Source organism: Muntiacus reevesi, chromosome 3 (genome assembly GCF_963930625.1).
Source record: "Muntiacus reevesi chromosome 3, mMunRee1.1, whole genome shotgun sequence".
Classification (NCBI taxonomy): domain Eukaryota; kingdom Metazoa; phylum Chordata; class Mammalia; order Artiodactyla; family Cervidae; genus Muntiacus; species Muntiacus reevesi.
This window is the reverse complement of record NC_089251.1, coordinates 73,403,197-73,423,431: the sequence shown is the minus strand read 5'-3', so window position 1 is coordinate 73,423,431 and position 20,235 is coordinate 73,403,197. Positions and strand designations below refer to the sequence as shown.

Genomic DNA, 20,235 nt, shown 5'->3' with positions numbered 1-20,235 from the left:
TAGAGAGGGTGTGGAGAAAAGAGAAGCCTCCTACAGTGCTGGGGGGAATGTAAATTGGTACAGGCACTATGGAGAACAGTATGGAGGTTCCTTCAAAAACTAAAAATACTCCACAGAAGACATACAGATGTCTAATAAACACATGAAAAGATGCTCAACATCACTCATTACTCAGTCCAGTTCAGTCGCTCAGTCGTGTCCGACTCTTTGCGACCCCATAGACTGCAGCATGCCAGGCTTCCCTGTCCATCACCAACTCCTGAAGCTTGCTCAAACTCAAGCCCATTGACATGATGATGTCATCCAGCATCCCGTGGATGACGTGGTGATGCCATCCAACCACCTCATTATTAGAGAAATGTAAATCAAAACTATAATGAGGTATCACCTCATACCAGTCAGGATGGCAATCATCAAAAAATCTATAAACAATTAATACTGGAGAGGATATGGAGAAAAGGAAACACTCTTGCATTGTTGGTGGGAAAATAAATTGATACAGCCACTATGGACCATAGTATGAACAGTTCTTAAAAAACTAGGAATACAGCTATTGTATGACCCAGCAATCCCACTACGGGGCACATACCCTCAAGAAACCATAATTGAAAAACACACATGTGTGCCAAAGCTCATCACAGCACTATTTACAATAACTAGGACATGGAAGCAACCTAGATGTCCACTGACAGATGAATGGATAAAGAAGCTGTGGTACATATATACAATTACTCAGTCATAAAAAGGAACACGTTTGAGTCAGTTCTGACAAGGGAGATGAACCTAGAGTCTATTATACAGAGTGAAGTCAGTCAGAAAGAGAAAAGCAAACATTGTAAATTAACACATACGTATGGAATCTAGAAAGATGGTAATGATGAACTCCTCTGCAGGGCAGCAGTGGAGATGTAGACATAGAGAACAGACTTGTGGACACAGTAGGGGACGGAGAGGGTGGGATAAATTGAGAGAGCAGCTGAAACATATACATTACATATGCAAAATTAGAGAGCCAGTGGAAATTTTGCTATATGATGCAGAAAGCTCAAATCAGGTGCTCTGCAATGGTTATGATGGGTGGGAGGTGGGAGAGTGGTTCCAGAGGGAGCGGACATATATATATCTATGGCTGATTCATGTTAATACATGGCAGAAACCCACACAATACGGTAGAGCAACTATCCTCCAATTAAGAATAGATAAATTTTTTAAAAAATGCCTAGCAGAATGCTTAGCAAACAGTAAATCAGCAAATTTTTAGGATATATGTTTTGAAAAAGGGAAAACATGGGACAATGACTCTAATGTATACTTTGATAACAATTTGCAAATTCATTATATCTCATTCTTTAGTACTCTGTAGATAATCACTGAGCAATTATTTAGCAATAAAGTCACATCTTACTTAAAGAAAAAAAAACCTAAAATAGTGTTACCATATGATCTAGCAACCCCATTCCTTGGCATTTACCTGGAAAAGATGAAAACTCTAATTTGAAAGGATACACACACCCCCCAATTTTCATAGCAGCAGTATTGACAATAGCCAAACATGGAAACAACTCAAGTGCCCATCAACAGAAACTGGATAAAGTAGATATGGTAGATATACAATAGAGTATTATTTAGCCATAAAAAAATGAAATACTGCCATTCACAGCAACATGGATGGACTTAGAGATTATCATATTAAGTGAAGTAAGTTAGAGAAAGACACATACATATGGTATGTATTTAGATTCTTACATGTAGAATCTAAAAAATGTAACACAAGTGAATCTATATACAAACAAAAACAGAAAACAAACGGACAGTTATCAAAAGGGGAGACGGGGAGGGTAAATTAGACATACAGGATTAATAGATATAAACTACTAATACTACACATAAAACATATAAGCAACAGGATTTACTGTATAGCCAGGGACTATATTCAATATCTTATAATAACCCACAATGGAAAATAGTCTGAAAAAATACATATATAAAATGGAATCACTTTGCTATATACCTAAAACTAACACAATATTGTAAATCAAATGAAGTGAAAACTGCATCTGACTCTTAGTAACTCCAAGGACTGTAGCCTGCCAGGCTCCTTGTCCATGGAATTCTCCAGGCCAGAATACTGGAGTGGGTACCCGTTCCCTTCTCCAGGAGATCTTCCCAACCCAGGGATTGAACCCAGCTCTCCTACATTGCAGGCAGATTCTTTACAGTTGAGCCACAAGGGAAGCCCAAGAATACTGGAGTGGGTACCCATTCCCTTCTCCAGGGGATCTTCCTGACCCAGGGATCGAACTGGGGTCTCCTGCATTGCAGGCAGATTCTTTACCAGCTGAGCTACCAGGGAAGCCTGTAAATCAGCTATACTTCAATTTTAAAAGATTCTTTAACCACTAGACCACCAGGGAAGTCCCTCAATCAGCTTTTTAGTTTCCCACACTTAAGTATTAGTGAGACCAAAATTTTTTCACCTTTATTGGATATCTGAATTTCTTATTTACACATGGTCTATTCACTGTCTTTATCTGTTTTACTTTTCTATTTTCTATAAATTATTAACAGAATTTAAGATAAGCCATTAACTATTTATCTGCCATGTATGTTGAAAATACTTTTCTTAATTTGCATTTGCCTACTAACTTTGTTTACAGTTTGTTTCCTGGTGTACAAAAAATTCAAAATGCTGTACAATCAAACCTGAGGCTTCTTTTCCTTTGCAATCCACCCATTTCTGTTGTCTCAGAAAATATGCCTTATCCTAAAATTAAATATGTGTGTGTGTGTGTGTATGTTAAGTCATTTTAGTCATGTCCAACTCTTTGCGACCCTGTGGACTGTAGCCCACTGTCCATGGGATTCTCCAGGTAAGAATACTGGAGTGGGTTGCCATGTCCTCCTCCAGAGGATCTTCCTGACCGAGGGATCAAACCCACATCTCTTATGCCTCCTGTATTGGCAAGCAAGTTCTTTACCACTAGTACCACCTGGAAGCCCAAAATTAAATATATGCTAATATATTTTCTTCTAGTTTTATAGTTCAAAAGTATTTAATTCTTTAATCAATATGGAATTTACTATATGTGGTAGGAAGAGTCTCGTATTTACAAGTTTATTAGTCATCTAGCATAAAATATCTCTCTTTCCTACTGATTTGTCATACCTTCTTTATCAAATATAGGGATTTTATGTATTCTGGAGTCTGTTTTTGAGCTCAGTTCAGTTATCTCAGCTCCTCTTTCAGATGTGCACTGTATGTCTCCCCCCTTGCACTGCTAAGTTTCTAGTTACAAATAAATAACTACAGTCCATCAAAACACCCTGAAATAACTTCATAGTTTCTCATTCTTCCCTTTTTATTTTTTGGCATCCTACTGATTACTTATCTAAAATAGTTAATTTCAAACACATGTACACATATTTGAAAATTTAGAAACAGGAAAGCATTTTTACATTTTTTAAAAGAAAGAAACTAGGAATACTCTTCTTTCTTGTTAATAATACAGTGATCTATTGAATATCTCTGATGATTTTAATAATTAACTAATTCAACAAATACTATGCACTCTGTGTGAGCCATTTTCCTAGATGCTCAGTATACAAGACAAGAACTGACAAAAATCCCCACCTTTGTGAAGTTTACGTTCTGTGAGGAGACAGATGAAAACACCGTAAGTAAATTTTTAGATGAAGTGTATCAGATGGTTATGAGCACTATGAAGAAAAATAAACCAAGAAAGGGGGATAGGGAATTCTGAACAAGTGATTAGGGATGACCTCAATAAGAAGGTCAAGTGAATCAAGAGCTAAAGAAAGTAAAAGAGCCTTTACTTTTCTTCTATAACTTTACAAATGTGTTACTTACATTGCCATCCCCAGTGTATCTTCAGATATATTTTAAGTATATCTTGAATCACACATTAATCATTCATTGCCTTTCTACTATGATGAGTGAAATGTTAATCTTGACATCTCAAAAGGAATCACTGCATATTTTAAATATCAAATTCATCATGAGTTTATGATCTATCAATATACTTACAGGAATGAAGCAGCCTGTTGGAAACCTTTGAACTGTAGAACGAAATACAAAGCTCCTATATTAAAAAAAAAAAGATATGATTTTCCAAACATATTTTTAAATGTGAGAATCTTAAACATATTCTTATTAAATATTTTAAAATGCTAATCTGAATATAATAGGCATAAATGAGGTTTAAAAGTCATTAGTGCTGGCTGTTAAGTATGTAAATAGAAAGGCATGAGTGAATTAGTAAAAGCAACTTAATAAGTACTTAATTACCTGGAAGCTTGCTTGGGAACTGGTGGAGGAAGTAGCTCATATTGCCCTGGTGAAAGCTTAACTGACTACACAGAACAGACAAGGATACCAATAAAAGATAAACATAGGTCTCAAACTCACTTTATTATCTATCATTCATATAATTTATTTTATGACCATACCAACATTGTATCACTTATTTTCTATTTTAAGAATGGAAAAGATATATTTCCAAAGGTAGAGCTTCAAAACACTCAACAGATACTCACTTTTCATGGTGAATTTAATGACAGTACACCTGCAGTGGTATGTAGAAAAATGTTGTACAATTAATCACATTTTAAGTGTACTTGATTCAACAAATCCAATTGACCACAAAATTGTGAGCCTGCTCTGTTGGTAAAGAACTACTAGGAGTGGCGGGAAATACAGATCATGTTCTCATAATCCATAAACAATTCTAACATAAAACACTATAACCAACAGTAAAAGTTAAAGATTGGACATCTGGGGGATAGAGAGAGATTAACCCAACTGGGTGACACATAGCTAACATCACATACTCAGTGGTGAAAAGCTAAAAAGCTGTTCCTCTAAGTCCAGGAATAGAATAGGGGTGCCTATGTCTCCATTCCTATTCAACATAGTACTGGAACTCCTAGTGAGTAATTCTGCAAGAAAAAGAAATAAAAGTTATCCAAATTGTAAAGGAAGTAGTAAAATTGTCCCTGTTTGTAGATGACATGATCTTACATATAAAATACTCTAAAGAACTCCGGGCTTCGCAGATGACTCAATGGTAAAGAATCTGCCTGGCAATACAGGACATGCAGGTTTGAGCCCTGGGTTGGGAAGATCCCTTGGAGAAGGAAATGGCAACCCACTCCAGTATTCTTGCTTGGGAAATCACGTGGACAGAGGAGACTGATGAGCCACAGTCCATGGACTCACAAAAGAGTGGGATACAACTTAGCAACTAGACAACAAAGAACTCCACCAAAAAACTGTCTGAACTAAAGACAAAATCAGTAAAGCTGCAGGATACAAAAACAACACAAAAATCAGTTGAGCTTATATACTAATAATGAACTATCTAAAAAAAAATGAAGAAAACAAGCTCATTTACAATAGCATCAAAAATATAATGTAGTTAGGAATAAATCTGACTAAGGAGATGGAAGATCTGTATACTGGAAAGTATAAGACACTGATGAAAGAAGTCGAAGAATACACAAATAAAGGGAAAGATATACCATGGTTATGGATTCAAAGAATTAATATTGTTAAAATATCCAAATTATCCAAAGCAATCTACAGATTCCATGCAATCCCTAGCATAAAACAGCATTTTTTCAAAGATATAGAAGAAACAACTCTAAAATCAATATAGAACCACAGAAGGCCCCAGATAACCAAAGCAATCTTGAGAAAGAAGAACAAAGCTGAAGGCATCACACATTCTGACTTCAAATTATACTGCAGAGCTACAGTAATCAAAACAGTATGATACTAGCATAAAAACAGACACATAGACTAATGGAACAAAATACAGAGCCCAGAAATAAATCCAGACAGAAATGGCCAACTAATCTTTGACAAGGGCACCAAGAATACACAATAAGGAAGCTACAGTCTCTTCAATAAATGGTATCTGGGAAACTGGAGATCCACGTGCAAAAAACAAAATTAGACCCTTCAAAATTACTGAATGCTTAAATATAACATATGAAACCATAAAACCTCTAGAAGAAAACGTATGGGAAAAGCTCCTTGACACTAGTCTTGGCAAAGATTTTTTTAGACATGACACCAAAAGCACAGACAAAAAAGGCAAAAATAAACAAGTGGGACAACAAAGTATAGCCAAGGAAACAATAGAAAAAATGCAAAGGTGACCTAAGTAATGGGATAAAACATTTGCAAGCCATTTATCTCATAAAGTATTAATATCCAAAATACATAAGGAGCTCATACAACTCAACAGAAAAAAGACAAATAATCCAATTTTAAAATGGGCAAATAACCTGAACAGGCATTTTTCCATAGAAGACATACAAATGACCAAGTACAAGAAAAGGTGCTCAAAATCACTAATCATAAGGGAAATGAAAATCAAAACCACAATGAGTTATTACCTCATACCAGTCAGAATGGCTATTATCAAAAAAACAAGAGATAACAAGTGTTGGTGAAGATGTGAAGAAAAGGGAACTCTGTGCACTTTGGTAAATAGATGGGGAAACAGTGGAAAACAGTGGCTGACTTTACTTTTGGGGGCTCCAAAATCAATCACTGCAGATGGTGACTGCAGTCATGAAATTAAAAGACACTAACTCCTTGGAAGGAAAGTTATGGCCAACCTAGATAGCATATTAAAAAGCAGAGACATTACTTTGTCAACAAAGGTCCGTCTAGTCAATGCTATGGTTTTTCCAGTAGTCATGTATGGATGTGAGAACTGGACTACAAAGAAAGTTGAGCTCTGAAGAATTGATGCTTTTGAACTATGGTGTTGGAGAAGACTCTTGAGAGTCCCTTGGACTGCAAGAAGATCCAACCAATCCATCCTAAAGGAGACCAGTCCTGGGTATTCACTGGAAGGACTGATGTTGAAGCTGAAACTCCAATACTTCGGCCACCTGATGCGAAGAGCTGACTCATTTGAAAAGACCCTGATGCTGGGAAAGATTGAAAGCAAGAGGAGAAGGGGAAGACAGAGGATGAGATGGTTGGATGGCATCACTGACTCAATGGACATGAGTTTGGGTAAACTCCGGGAGTTGGTGATGGACAGGGAAGCCTGGCGTGCTGCGGTTCATGGGGTCGCAAAGAGTCGGAAACAACTGAGTGACTGAACTGAACTGTGCACTTTGGTGGAAACATAAAATGGTATGGCCTTTATGGAAAACAGTATGGAGATCCCTCAAAAATCAAAAACAAAACTACCGTATCATCCAGCAGTCCCACTTCTGGGTATATATCCAAAGGAAACAAAATCAATATTTGGAAGAGATATCTTCAGTTGCACATTCACTGCAGCATTATTCACAACAACCGAGTTATGGAAATAGTTTAGGTGTCCATCCATGGATGAATGGATAATGAAAATGTGATATATAGTCCCTTAACATATATGTTATATTGTTCAGGCATTAAAAAAAAAGGAAATCCTAGCATTTGCAACAATATGAATGAACCTGGAGAGCATTATTCTAAGTCGAATAAGCCAAACAGAGGAAGACGAATACCATTTTGTAACACTTACATGTGGAATATGAAAGGGTTGTACTCATAGAAACAGAGGGTAAAATGGTGGTTCCAGGAGCTGACAGATGGGGGAAATGGGGAGATGTTGGTCAAAAGGTACAAACTTTATTATAAGATAAATAAGCTCTGGAGATACAGTGCACAGCATAGTGACTATAGTTAATAATACTGTATTGTACACTTGAGAATTGCTAGGAGAGTAGATCTTAAGTGTTCTTATCTCACACACACACACACACACACACACAATGGTAACTGTGTGAGGTGATCGATGTGTTAATTAACTTGACTGTGGCAATCATTTCACAGTTTATACATATATCAAATCATGTTGTACACCTTAAATATGTTCAATTTTATCTGTCAGTTATACCTCAGTAAAGCTGGGTGCGGGGGGGAGAAATAAATAAATCTAATTGGGTGATCTAAAGATGGTAAATAAATGGGGAAACAGTGGAAAGATGTAAAGTGGAAAGATGGTAAAGACAGTGAGATTTGAGTATGCTTTTAAGGAAGATAAGAGTTCCTTGAGGGAGGAAAGGCGGAGATTCTAAGAAGGAAGAACATTGTAGAACAGACAGTCTCTGTGCCCATTGTGGAACTTGTTACAAACTACCTGGATAGCTCCATTATCCCTGGGTCTGTGGATGTCAGCCCAGAGTAAGAGAAGTAAGGGAGAGTTAGGAACTGGTAAGCACAGATAGTGGGCTGTGTAAAGAGAGGGATGGAGAAAAAGAAAGAGAATGAGAAGCCAGGGGAAGACAGACGGGAACTTCCTGTGTTCAAGGAGTTGGCAGGGAGGAGTTGAATCCTCAAAACGGACACTCTTCTTCTACCCTAAAATTAGATTTAAAAATACAATACCGCCCTTGTTGGAAAGGAGGCGTTCATATCCTGGTATTATCTGCCACATGTAAGTTCACCTATTGTATCTGATCCTACAGCTATCTTTCACATATTAATACAGAATTTTGATTGCAGAGGCATTTTCTGTGGATTCAGTGATAATAACAGTAAATACAAATTTTATGATGAAATATACACAATGTCCTAATGCACCTGTGCCTTGTTCATTGTTCACTTGACAGAATAAACACCTAGGGAACATAGGTATTTATTATTATTATTATTACTATTATTATTATATGCTGGAAGCATAGAAATATATTTTAAGCAGGGGGCTTTTTTGGGGGGCACAGCATTCTACTTCTTGATTTTGATGACACAGGTGTTTGCTTTCTATTTACTTTACACTGTGAATGTATGCTTCATGCTCCTTGCTCTCTGCTCCCTCTCTCTCCCACTCAGGCACATTATATACACATACACAGGAGGAGAAGGAAGAAAGAGAACTGAAAAGTGAGGGGAAAAAAAAACAACTTTAAAGCCACTGTTTATTCACCTATACTCAGCAATTGCATAAGATTTTTTTCAATGAAGCAATCATGGAAAAACTCAGGCTTAGTCTAGAAAGGAATACTGGTTATCCATAGCTTCTTTATTTGTCCTACTTTACTTGGCATTGGCCATTCTTTGCTATTTAATATAGCTGAGAAAGGACTGACTTTTCCAGGAAGTCTTAAATACTCAGCTGCCTTGCCTAAGAGATTGCTTCTCTGTACATTGCTGAACATGTTGCAAACTATCTGGATGGCTCCCTTGTCCATATATGTAATGCATGTTTGCTTTCATGTATTTATATACAGTAAGTACATTTTGCTCTAATTCCTACATATGCTTCTTCATTTCTCACTTGTAATGTAAGGCTCAGAGAATCTAGACAATATGCCCATAAAAATAGCTGATCCTAGTTAATTAATGTTTCAATCCATGCTGATTAGGCACTCAGAAATCCTGCAGTAGCTTGGAGTCATAGAAAAAGACAGGAAGCTATTAGCATGGATATATAATCCAGTTGTGTTGTACCAGCTCCAACAAGGTAAGAAAATTGGAGTAAATTAAAAGATCCAACCTTACTCATTAGGATGACATAGGAAAATGCTCTAATTTCATTCTTTCACACGTAGTTGTCCAGTTTTCCCAGCATCAATACTAAAAAGACAGTCTTTTCCCCACTGTATATTCCTGCATCCTTTGTTGGAACTTAATTAACCATAAAGGCATGGGTTTATTTCTGGGCTCTCTATTCTGTCCCATTTATCTATGCCATTACTATGCTGTTTTGATCACTGTAACTTTGTAGTATAGTCTGATATCAGAGAGGGTGGTAACTCTGGCTTTGTTGTTTTGCCTCAAGATTGCTTTGGCTATTCAGGGTCTTTTGTGGTTCCATATAAATTTTAGGATTAAGTTCTAGTTGTGTTAAAAAAAAAAAAAGCCATGTGTGTTTTGACAGGGATTATATGAAATCTATAGCTTGATTTGGGGAGTACAGACATTTTAACTATATTAAATCTTCTGAACAATGAACATGGGTTATCTTTCCATTTCTTTGCATCATGATGCATGGAAAAGATTCAAAATATATTTTGAAGAAGAAAGAAAAGTTCTGGTTTCTGCTAACGGCAGGTTAGGTTATTTGGATGATGAACCTTTCCACTGCAGACAACTAGTAGAAATGAGGGACAAAATACACAAAATAAACAAGAGCTTTTGAAGAGATATGAAACTGATAATAAAGTCATAAGGAATATAAGATCCCCACACCAAGAGATGGGCTTCCCAGGTGGTGCAGTGGTAAAGAATCCACCTGCCAAGAGAGGAGACATCAGAAACTCAGGTTCTATCCCTGGGTCAGGAAGATCCCCTAAAGAAGGGCATGGCAACCCACTCCAGCTTTCTTGCCTGGAGAGTCCCATGGACTGAGGAGCCTGGAGGGCTATAGTCCATGGGGTCGCAAAAAAGTCAGACACAAGTGAGTAACAACAAAACCAAGAGGCAGCAAGAAACCAGAGATACAAATGGCCTAGTTTTGCTCAGAGGATTTAAGTTGGTCCAGACTAAACTCAGCAAAGGAACAGACCTGGATTTGAGTGAACTTTAGAGCCCTAGAGGAATCCAGAGGCCAAAGCCTGGATCATCAATGATGGTGGTCTAGTGGGAGTCCTACCCACAGAAACTGGAGGCCCTAAAAGCGAGTTTCCTGAAAGCCACCCTCCCATCTCACCCCAGTGTTAAGGGGAGTACAGAAAGAGATGTCTTGGTGCTAAGCAGAATTGAGAGAACAGGGAGAAACCCATCCTTGAAAGAGTGTAACCATGGGCTGGTTCCTTTCATGGATTCTGGTCCAAATTCCCATCACTAGAGTAATCCAAGAATATATAAGCAGTGTATTTCAAGTGGCACCACCCTAAGCATTAGCAGAAACCAAAAACAAACTTTCTCTGAAGGAAAAACACTTTCATCTTAGGGAATCCATGGAAATAACCTTTCAGGGGCAATGAACAATGCACAAAGATAATCACACATCCAGGGAAACAAAATGATGAAGGTCCAGTCAGATTTCAGAAATACGAGCAATCAATTCATTCATGCATTCAACAAATATTAACCAATCAGACACTATTTTAGAGGCAAAAATGTAACAGTGAACAAAACAGATAAGTATTCAGGCCATCATAAAGCTTTACTCTCATAGGAGGCAGACAACAAATAATAAATGCAAACTGTAAATAAATTATATAGTATACTGATGGCTCTAGGTTCTAAGGAAACAAAAGAGAAGGGCAGGAAAGGTCAGGGGTGTCGGATGGCCAATTTAAATGAGGCTCATTGAGAAAGTGACCCTTGAACAAAGATTTGAAGATGGAGAGGGAATAAGTCACATGGCTACCTGTGATAAGAGCATTCCAGATGAAAGAAGATTCATTGCAAAGACATGAGGTTGGATTGGGAGTAGCAAATTCAAGAAACAGCCAGGAGGCTATTGGTCAGGACCAGAATGAGGGGAGACACAAGAGTTGAGGTCACAGACGAAGCCAGTTCACCGTCAACCTGCTGGCCCTGAAAAGAGCCACTCAGAGATCACACCCACTATTACAAAGAGTAAACCTAGAGGTTCTCAATCAGAAGGTTTTTTTTTTTTGTTTGTTTTTTTAAGTTCCCTCCTTCTCCAGGGGACATTTGAACAATGTCTGGAGACAGTTTTGGTTGTTGCAACTGGGAGGTAGGCTTAGTCGCTCAATCATTTCCAACTCTTTGCGACCCCATGGACTGTAGCCCACTAGGCTTCTCTATCCATGGGGATTCTCCAGGCAAGAATACTGGAGTGGGTTGCCATGCCCTCCTCCAGGGGATCTTCCCAACCCAGGGATTGAACCCAGGTCTGCATTGCAGGCAGATTCTTTACTGTCTGAGCCACCAGAGAAGAACAACGGGGAGCGGGGGCTGCTAATTGGCATCTAATTATCCTGAAATGCTGTTAAACATCCTACAAAGCATAGGACTGCCCCCTACCACAAAGAATTATCCTGTCCAAAAAGTCAATAGAGCCAAGGGTGAGAAACCCTGAATTTGACATAAAACAGAGAAGTCAAAACAACGGCTGGATAATCAAGCCTGGAGTTCAACAGAGAAGTCTGGGCAGGACATATACATTTGGAAATCACAAACAGCTGGTGTTCAAAGCCTTGAGACTAAATCAGATCAGCAGGGAGTGACAGCAGATGGGGAAGAGGTATGCATGCCTGGGCCTCCAAATGGAAGAAGGCAGGAAGGAAGGGCTGAACAAGCCAAAAGGCTGAGAAGAGAAAAAAAGAATGAGGATTGAGGAGGAGGTGTTTAGGATTTGGAAAGAGGAAAGATGTGAGAGAAACCTACCCCAGGAGAATGGGAGAGTAAACAGATTAGGGACTGAACAACAACAATTCTGTACCCATGGGTGGTGAAGAATTTAAAATGAGACTAGTCATTCAGCTACACAAATGCAGGTTCCAAGTTCACAGAGAGATCTGACCAGGGTTGTGACTTTGCCAAACAAGTAAGATGAGCCATCAAAGGTCAAGGAATTGAGGCTGTGTGCAGGGAGTAACTCTAATGATTAACTATGGAACTTAAGCTTTGAAAGGAAGGGAAATATCAGCAAGTTGAGAGGCAATGAAAAGTGGTAATGTAAGCAGATAGGGTCTTGGACAAACACATGCTGCACGCACATGCAAAGACTTGCACAAGCTGGTCCAGAGCCTGTGGATGGTGGGGACACCCAAGGGATGACAATGATTTGAGGCCTTGAGAGCAGCAGCAAGTTAGTCCTTCCTTCTCTGCTCTTTGGCTTGGTTTTATCTTTTGGTTCAACATCCACCAAGAGGCAAACCCATTTTTCCAATAACAGCAGGACCAATGGATTGAAGACTGTGGGGAACAGAAAAATTGTTGAGGTTGATGCCAGAGTGAGCAAGGCAGAAGATCTGGGGAGAGTGAACACAGTGTGATGCATGCAACTGAAATTAAGGATGGCTGAAATGATTCGTGTTGAAAAAAATCTAAGGAGTGAGTGGCTAAAGTGAAGGAGAGTTCAAAAAACTGAGAAGCCAGATTGTTGGAAAATCATCATCTCTGAATGTACTGAAATTATGACAGGAGTAGTGGAAAGAGTGACAGGGAGCAGAAGAAGCTAAAATCATCCACAAATAAGGTAGAGTAAGTAACCCAGGGGTTAGCAACACTGGGGAAAATCAGGTCATAAAACCATATAGTGAGAGAAATGGTCCCACTTTTGAATATTTGAATATACATTCTAAAATAAAAACATACTATTTCTCTGATAAGAAAAAAATGATTGTAAAAATTTTAGGTCCATATCAAATACTCTTTGGAAAGAGCCAGACATAGATGGGTATATACACAGACGTGGGGCTTCCCTAGTGACTCAGCGGTAAAGAACCTATTTGTAATGCAGGAGACTGCCTACAATGTAGGAGATGTGGGTTCGATCTCTGGATTGGGAAGATTCCCTGGAGAAGGAAATGGCAAGCCACTCCAGTGTTCTTGCCTGGGAAATCCCACGGACAGAGGAGCCTGGCAGGCTACAGTCCATGGTGTTGCAAGAGTCGGTCACGACTGAGCAACTAAACAACCACCATGCACAGACACACACATGTTAAAATATAAATATAAACACACATATGATTCTTCGATACAGATTCTCCAGTTAAATTATATGCTTCAGAATAAAGGTGTTAAAAATAGTAAAAACTTTCTTACAAATAAAAAACAGCATTAATGAGGTACAATGGGACTATTCTATTAAGAATTATGATGCTTATAATGTGTACTGTATCTACCTTGAATTCAAACGACTGTTTTACTGAGTTCTGCCATTAAAAAATCAGAATTATGAATTTTACTGGCGAGTAAACAGGGTTACATCTGAATATCTCTCCTCTTGTGAATATATTATACCTTTGAAATAGAAAATTAGGAAAACATTTAATTCTTCTAGTTTCTGGAGCTCAAGCCTTTCTGGAAGGTGGAAGAGAAAGGAGAAAGAAAAGAAAGAAAGAAGGAAAGTATTTTTAGAACATTTTATCCATCCCTCTGGATAAGCCAAATTCTTTTGGTCTTTTAAAGCATTAAATTTTGCCTAATACCAACCATCTATTTTTTCTTCTCTCAGCAGTGGGCCTGTGTCTACCCTCAGAAACCCAAAAAACTCAGAAGAGGGGAAGCAGAAGGGAAGTAAATGGTGGAGGAGGCTAAGGAAGAATGATTTTTGCATAGGAGGTGGCCAAGACAATTTCACATGTCGCCTGGTTACCTGATACCAAGCCATAAAAGTCTATGTATAATTCAGTGCTTGTATTCATCCACTGAACCGAACAGGATAAGATTTACCCTGTGAACATTTATCATTCTGTCCTGTTTCAAAGCCATAATTTGCAAAGCCCCAGGGAGGGTTCACTGCCTGGACACAACATGGGTTCATTTTGCTGAAGATTTCTTGTCCATCCTAATAACCACAACCCCTTCCATTAAATTCAACCTCCAAGAGGCAATGCATCATCTCAGGTTATGATCATGTTATCCTGATAAGGCTGTAAAGGCTGATACATATTATTAGCTCCTTTATAAACAGAAGATATTAAGGCCCAAAGTCCCAAATGACAAAATCCATGTCCCAACTCCACCCTTCTGTGAAATGCCTCCTTTGGGATCCACCCCCTGATACTCTGCCCCTCATTCAAGGCCAGAGGCACGAGGTAGATGGAAAGAGCACTGAATTGGGGCTCAGAAGCCCTCAGTGAAAAGTACAGCTTGCTACACAAATAAACTTATTTATGAAACAGAAACGGAAAATAAATTCATGGTTACCAAAGGGGACAGCAAGGAAGGGAGGGGTAAATTAGGGGTTTGGAATTAACACATACACACTATTATATACAAAATAGATAACCAAACAAGGACCTATGGTACAGGGAACTATACTCAATATTTTGTAATAATCTATAAGAGAAAAGAATCTGAAAAAGAATAGATATATCTATCTATATCTATATCTATATATATAAGCTGAAACTCCAATACTTTGGCCACCTGATGCGAAGAACTGACTCATTGGAAAAGACCCTGATGCTGGGAAAGATTGAAGGCAGGAGAAGGGGACGACAGAGGATGAGATGGTTGGATGGCATCACCAGCTAGATGGACATGAGTTTGAGCAAGCTCCGGGAGTTGATGATGGCCAGGGAAGCCTGGCATGCTGCAGGCCATGGGGTTGCAAAGAGTCAGACACGACTGAGTGACTGAACTGAACTGAACTGATATATATGTGTGTATAACTGAATCACTCTGTCGTCCACCTGAAACTAACACAACACTGTAACCCAACTATGTTGCTGTTCAGTCACTAAGTCATGTCTGAGACTTTGCAATCCCATGGACTGCAGCATGCCAGGCTTCCCTGTCCTTCACTATCTCCTGGAGCTTGCTCAAATCCATTTCCTTGAGCCGGTGATGCTATCTAATGATACTTTAATAAAAAATAATAACAGAATAAAATTAGGTCAACCATAAAAAAGCACTGCCTTCTTTATAAGCTATGCACCTTGGAACCAATTACTTCATCCCTATTCACCTCAGTTTTCTCATCTGTAAAATGGGGGTAAAATCCATCTTGCCTATTTCAGAATGCCTGGGAAGAACTACTGACAGAATATATGTGGAAGTTCACAGTAAATTATTAAGAGCCACAGGAATGTTATATAGTATCCAAGGTCCAACTTCAGTCCTACTCAATCCAGGGAGCGTTCTAGCCTTTCAATGCCACATTCACTGAGCTCTCTCTAGGCCTTTCCTGCTACACCATCTATCTCAGCACTTGATCTATTTGCTCTTGTATTGTTACTTAAATATTTCTAAGTCAGGAACATCTTCCCTTTACAGAACCTAGCCCAGGGCTCTAAGAAGCCGTGCTTAGTATCCTTAATGTGGTGCATTCTGATATCACAATGCTCATTTCTGCAAGAAATTCTTGCAAAAGCTTTCCTATGGTGTACAGTCATATTCACACTCTAATATGAGGACTACTCACTGAAAGGCAGTTTTCTCTTTAAAAAGAGGACATACCATATCAACCGCTTGAAGAGACCAGAAGCATGGCCCCATCATAGATAAGACCCCAAGTCAGGGGAATCCTACCAAGAGTCCCCAGCAAGGGAAAAAAAATTTCCCATGTCCACATTAGGTTGAGAAGGGAAACATCTTGCTGGTTATATTTGCAAGTGAAGCATGCTTTGTGTGATTTCTGGAAGAAATATGGCATCCTACAGATTTTCAGTTTCTCCTGGGGAAGATACAGTCTAAGTATAGAGAATATTTTCCTCTGGGCCTCTTTAGCTTTCCCACACAAAGCCAACTGCTACCAGCACTTTACCTGATCTCTGTAAACCAGCATGCTGGGGCTTGACCGTGGTTTGTCCTTAAATGAGTAAGTGGCCACTTGCTTCTTTAACAAGTCCAAGAAGTCAGGAGGCATGTACTGGGGAAGGTCATTCAGCACCGGATCATTTCTTTGCAAAAGAGGTGGTTTTTTCCTTCCTTCATTTTTAAAATTGTAGGTTGCTATCACTGGATTTAACAGGGATTCTTCAATAAAAGTTTTCAAGTGGTAAGTGCCAGGATTAGGAGTGTTCTGTGGAGAATTGATATCATTTTTCAAGTTAGTATGTAACAGGTAACACCTCCTAAAGCATCATTCTTTCAAAGGTCACTCCTAAGTAGCATTTCTCTTTGTTTTGCTTAAGAGAAATGTTTTAATAAAATTCCATCAACACTCCCCACAGAACAACATTTCAAGACAATCATGATGATTTCCTTTCTACGACAATTGCTTAACTATAGCAAATGGGTTGTGGCCATAGGTAAAGCTTTAACTTTTTAAAAAGTAGCCTCAAAGATACTTAAATTTGAGATTCTATTTGACTATAAATGTCAGGTCTCTCATGAGAACCCTCTGGATAAGTTTCATGACTAAATAGAAGTTATTCTACTTCAGTTTAGTAGATACCATGTGTTTCTTTCTAATCCTCAAGTGGGAAGCTACAGGATAATAACATGAGACTGAGGATGAACTGGCAGAACATATGGTCTAATTAGTCCAAGAAGAGGTTTGGGACTTTCAAATCTCAGCCACAGTATGGCTGAATGGCCAGGCCCGCCAGTTTAGTCACCACTGCTTTTGTGGCCATCTTCCCACTGAGCACTCGACTCAGTTATACCTTTAAAATTAGCTCAATTCCAAAGAGGCTTTGGTCCCTAGGGCCCCTCTGTTATGGAAAGGTGTGAATAGAAAATATTTCTGCCATACAGAAATAAGGTATCTTGAGAGAAGGATCTTCTGGTCATCTCTCTTTCATATATCACCATCTTGCTTTCACACATTGACCATGTTAACACAAGCTATCATAGGCTCTTATTTTTTAAAGAAGTAAGATAAAAACTGAAGTCAAACACCTTTCCAGAATGTGTAAGCTTAGCAGACTTTATCAAGATAACCTATAGTGTAAAACACCTAGACTCCTATAGTTGTTTTACTTCCAAGCTTTTACTGCATTCAAAGTTTAGTTTCTCAGTCATGTGCTGATACTAAAATTATAAATATAAAACGAGCCCAGGTAGATCTGAACCACCACTGTTTCCTTAAAATTAAGTATTAGTGATTTAAAAGGTCAGACTCAAATACTGGTTCAAATAGGAAAGGATGAAAATATACATACTGTTAATGCTATTCTCCACCATCCTTCTCTTTCAAAAGATGACTTCTGAGTTGGTTTCTATTAATAAACATAAAAATACACTTATTCATTTCAGAAGTGATCACTAGAAGTTAAATATCACTTATAAAACATGTACTTGAAGAAACTGATACTGTATGAAACTGGTCACCCTGAATGAAAACAAGAGCTCCATAATCAATTTTGCCTATAATATTTCCTTAAATTGCTATTTTAAGATCTTAAGTGCTTTTTAAGTATCTAAATTTCCTTTGGGTAAATTAGAGTAATAAACATCCCCATCAGAGGACGAGATGGTTAGATGGCATCACCAACTCGACAGCATCACAAACTTGATGGAGTCTGAGGACACTTCAGAAGTTTGTGATGGACAGGGAAGCCTGGCATACTGCAGTCCATGAGGTCACAAGGAGTCGAACATGACTGAGCAACTGAACTGAACTGAAATGTCCCCGTCTCACCAAGATGTCATAAGAATAGTTAGGTGACAAAATCTGGTGCTCTTAGGAAGCAAAGCGGAGAAGGCAATGGCACCCCACTCCAGTACTCTTGCCTGGAAAATCCCATGGAGGGAGGAGCCTGGTAGGCTGCAGTCCATGGGATCGTTACAAGTCGGACACGACTGGGCGACTTCACTTTCACTTTTCAGTTTCACGCATTGGAGAAGGGAATGGCAACCCACTCCAGCATTCTTGCCTGGAGAATCCCAGGGACGGGAGAGACTGGTGGGCTGCCTCTGGGGTTGCACAGAGTCGGACACGACTGAAGCAACTTAGCAGCAGCAGGAAACAAAGAGTTATGTAAACCCAAAACTGTATAACTGTTATTATGATTTATGGCTCAGGGAACTCAAGGTAAAAATGTATAGACATCCAATTAATGTAATATTGGGATTCAAATTCCTGGCCATATAGCAAATGTTGAAAGTGCCATTTTCTAGATTTCCATATGCTATGATTTGGGCTTGAACTCTAGCTCAGCAACTACTTAGGTGTACTAGGCAAATTAACCCTCATGAACCTCAGCTTTCTCTTAGGAGGACAACAAAAGGCACCAGAGTTGGCACAAAAATAAGCCTGAATTTCTTCCTATACATTCCCTTTATTAGATTTATGTTGAATCTTCTCTGTTAGACATTTATAGTCACAGAAATTGAACTTCTTCAGGCAAGTTAAGACAGGTCTCCATCACTACCTAGGACCAGGGAAATGAAGTGGGAAGAAGGGAAAAGTAAACATGATACATCTGAAGGAAGGTACCTGGCAGCTGCTGTTTGTTTTGTTTAGCCCAAGACAGGTGACCTCAACTTCCCCTATCTCCCACTTCATATTCACTTCAGGGGTGAATTACTTTACACAAGTTAGGCTAAACATACCTCGCCCAAATTTATTTAAAAACTAAACAAGACAGTTTACAATATTTTATAAATACTACAGTAGGAAGCAAGGCAAAAACATGTCCAATAGACCAAGGAAGGAAAAACCCATTCCCTCGGCAGACAGTGGGGGAGTGGGGGAGGAGGTGGAGGGAGGGAAAGGAAGAAATCTAAGAACCCGGTTAAAGCAGTTGTCCAGCGCAAGCAGCAGTAGGTTAAGATGGAGGGTGGAGGATGGGAAACAGGACAGAAAACAAAGGACGAAGGGTAAGGATAAGTGAGAGCTAGGCAGGAGAAAAGCAAACGAAGGGCACTCAATGATCAGGAAGAAAGGACTGCAGGCGGACACGTGAAGGTAGGAAGCGGAGGGGCCCAAGGACCCAGGAATAGAGACAGCTGGTGTTTTTGGCGGAGCCCAGCATGGGGAACAGTGTTTTGAGAATTGAAGGCAGGGAAGGCAGGCGGTACCGAGGCCAAGGCAGAAGCCCCATGCCTCAGGTCTTCCTTACTGCAGTGGAGGTGATGGCGATAGGCTGATTCATTGCTGCCTCTTCACTCTAGGCCGAGGCTGGCGTCCGGTTGCCAGGAGGCGCCTCGGTCCGCCGGCTCCCGAGCATGCGCAGAAGACCTGCCAGTAGGTTTGGCTCTGGTGGTGGGGGAAGGGAGGTAGGCACACACTTGGAGGGCCCGCGATAAGCATAGCGAAACCGGTCGAGACCGTCACGCACGTGCATGGTGAGAAAATCTAGAAGGCTCAGGAGTCACCAAGAGCCTGCGCCAAGGAGGCTTGTAAAGGAGCTAGAGCATCCCATGAGCCCCATCAGCCCTTTCCCAAATCACCTCCATGCTGAGATAGCATGCTTAAGGAAAAATCAACCTTAGCATCCACTTTCTAAGATTGTTTCTAAATTCCCCCAGAAGGAAATTTCTGGGAGTGTCACTGCTTTGAGAAGTGCCGTGAGCTCTAGATACAAGTCTGTGAAACCACAGACCACCCTTTGCCCTCTTTATAGACCCTCTTCATTGTCAGCCTATCTTGGCTGTAGCTCCTCAACCTATACACATTTCCATCTTTAAAAACAAATGTCCCTTCAACCTTAATAGTTTGATTTTATGGA

General features: G+C 39.5%; 1 protein-coding gene across 1 annotated transcript in view; it reads right to left on the bottom strand.

Annotated features, from left to right (window-relative positions):
• The window catches only part of STPG4 (sperm-tail PG-rich repeat containing 4), a 34,202-nt gene extending 14,543 nt beyond the window's left edge, over positions 1 to 19,659 (bottom strand). The window contains 5 exon segments of the mRNA XM_065928829.1: positions 4,046 to 4,100; positions 4,307 to 4,371; positions 16,383 to 16,640; positions 17,725 to 17,781; positions 19,627 to 19,659. Coding sequence (XP_065784901.1) covers positions 4,046 to 4,100; positions 4,307 to 4,371; positions 16,383 to 16,640; positions 17,725 to 17,781; positions 19,627 to 19,659 — 468 coding nt within the window.
• Between the last annotated feature and the right edge of the window lie 576 nt (positions 19,660 to 20,235).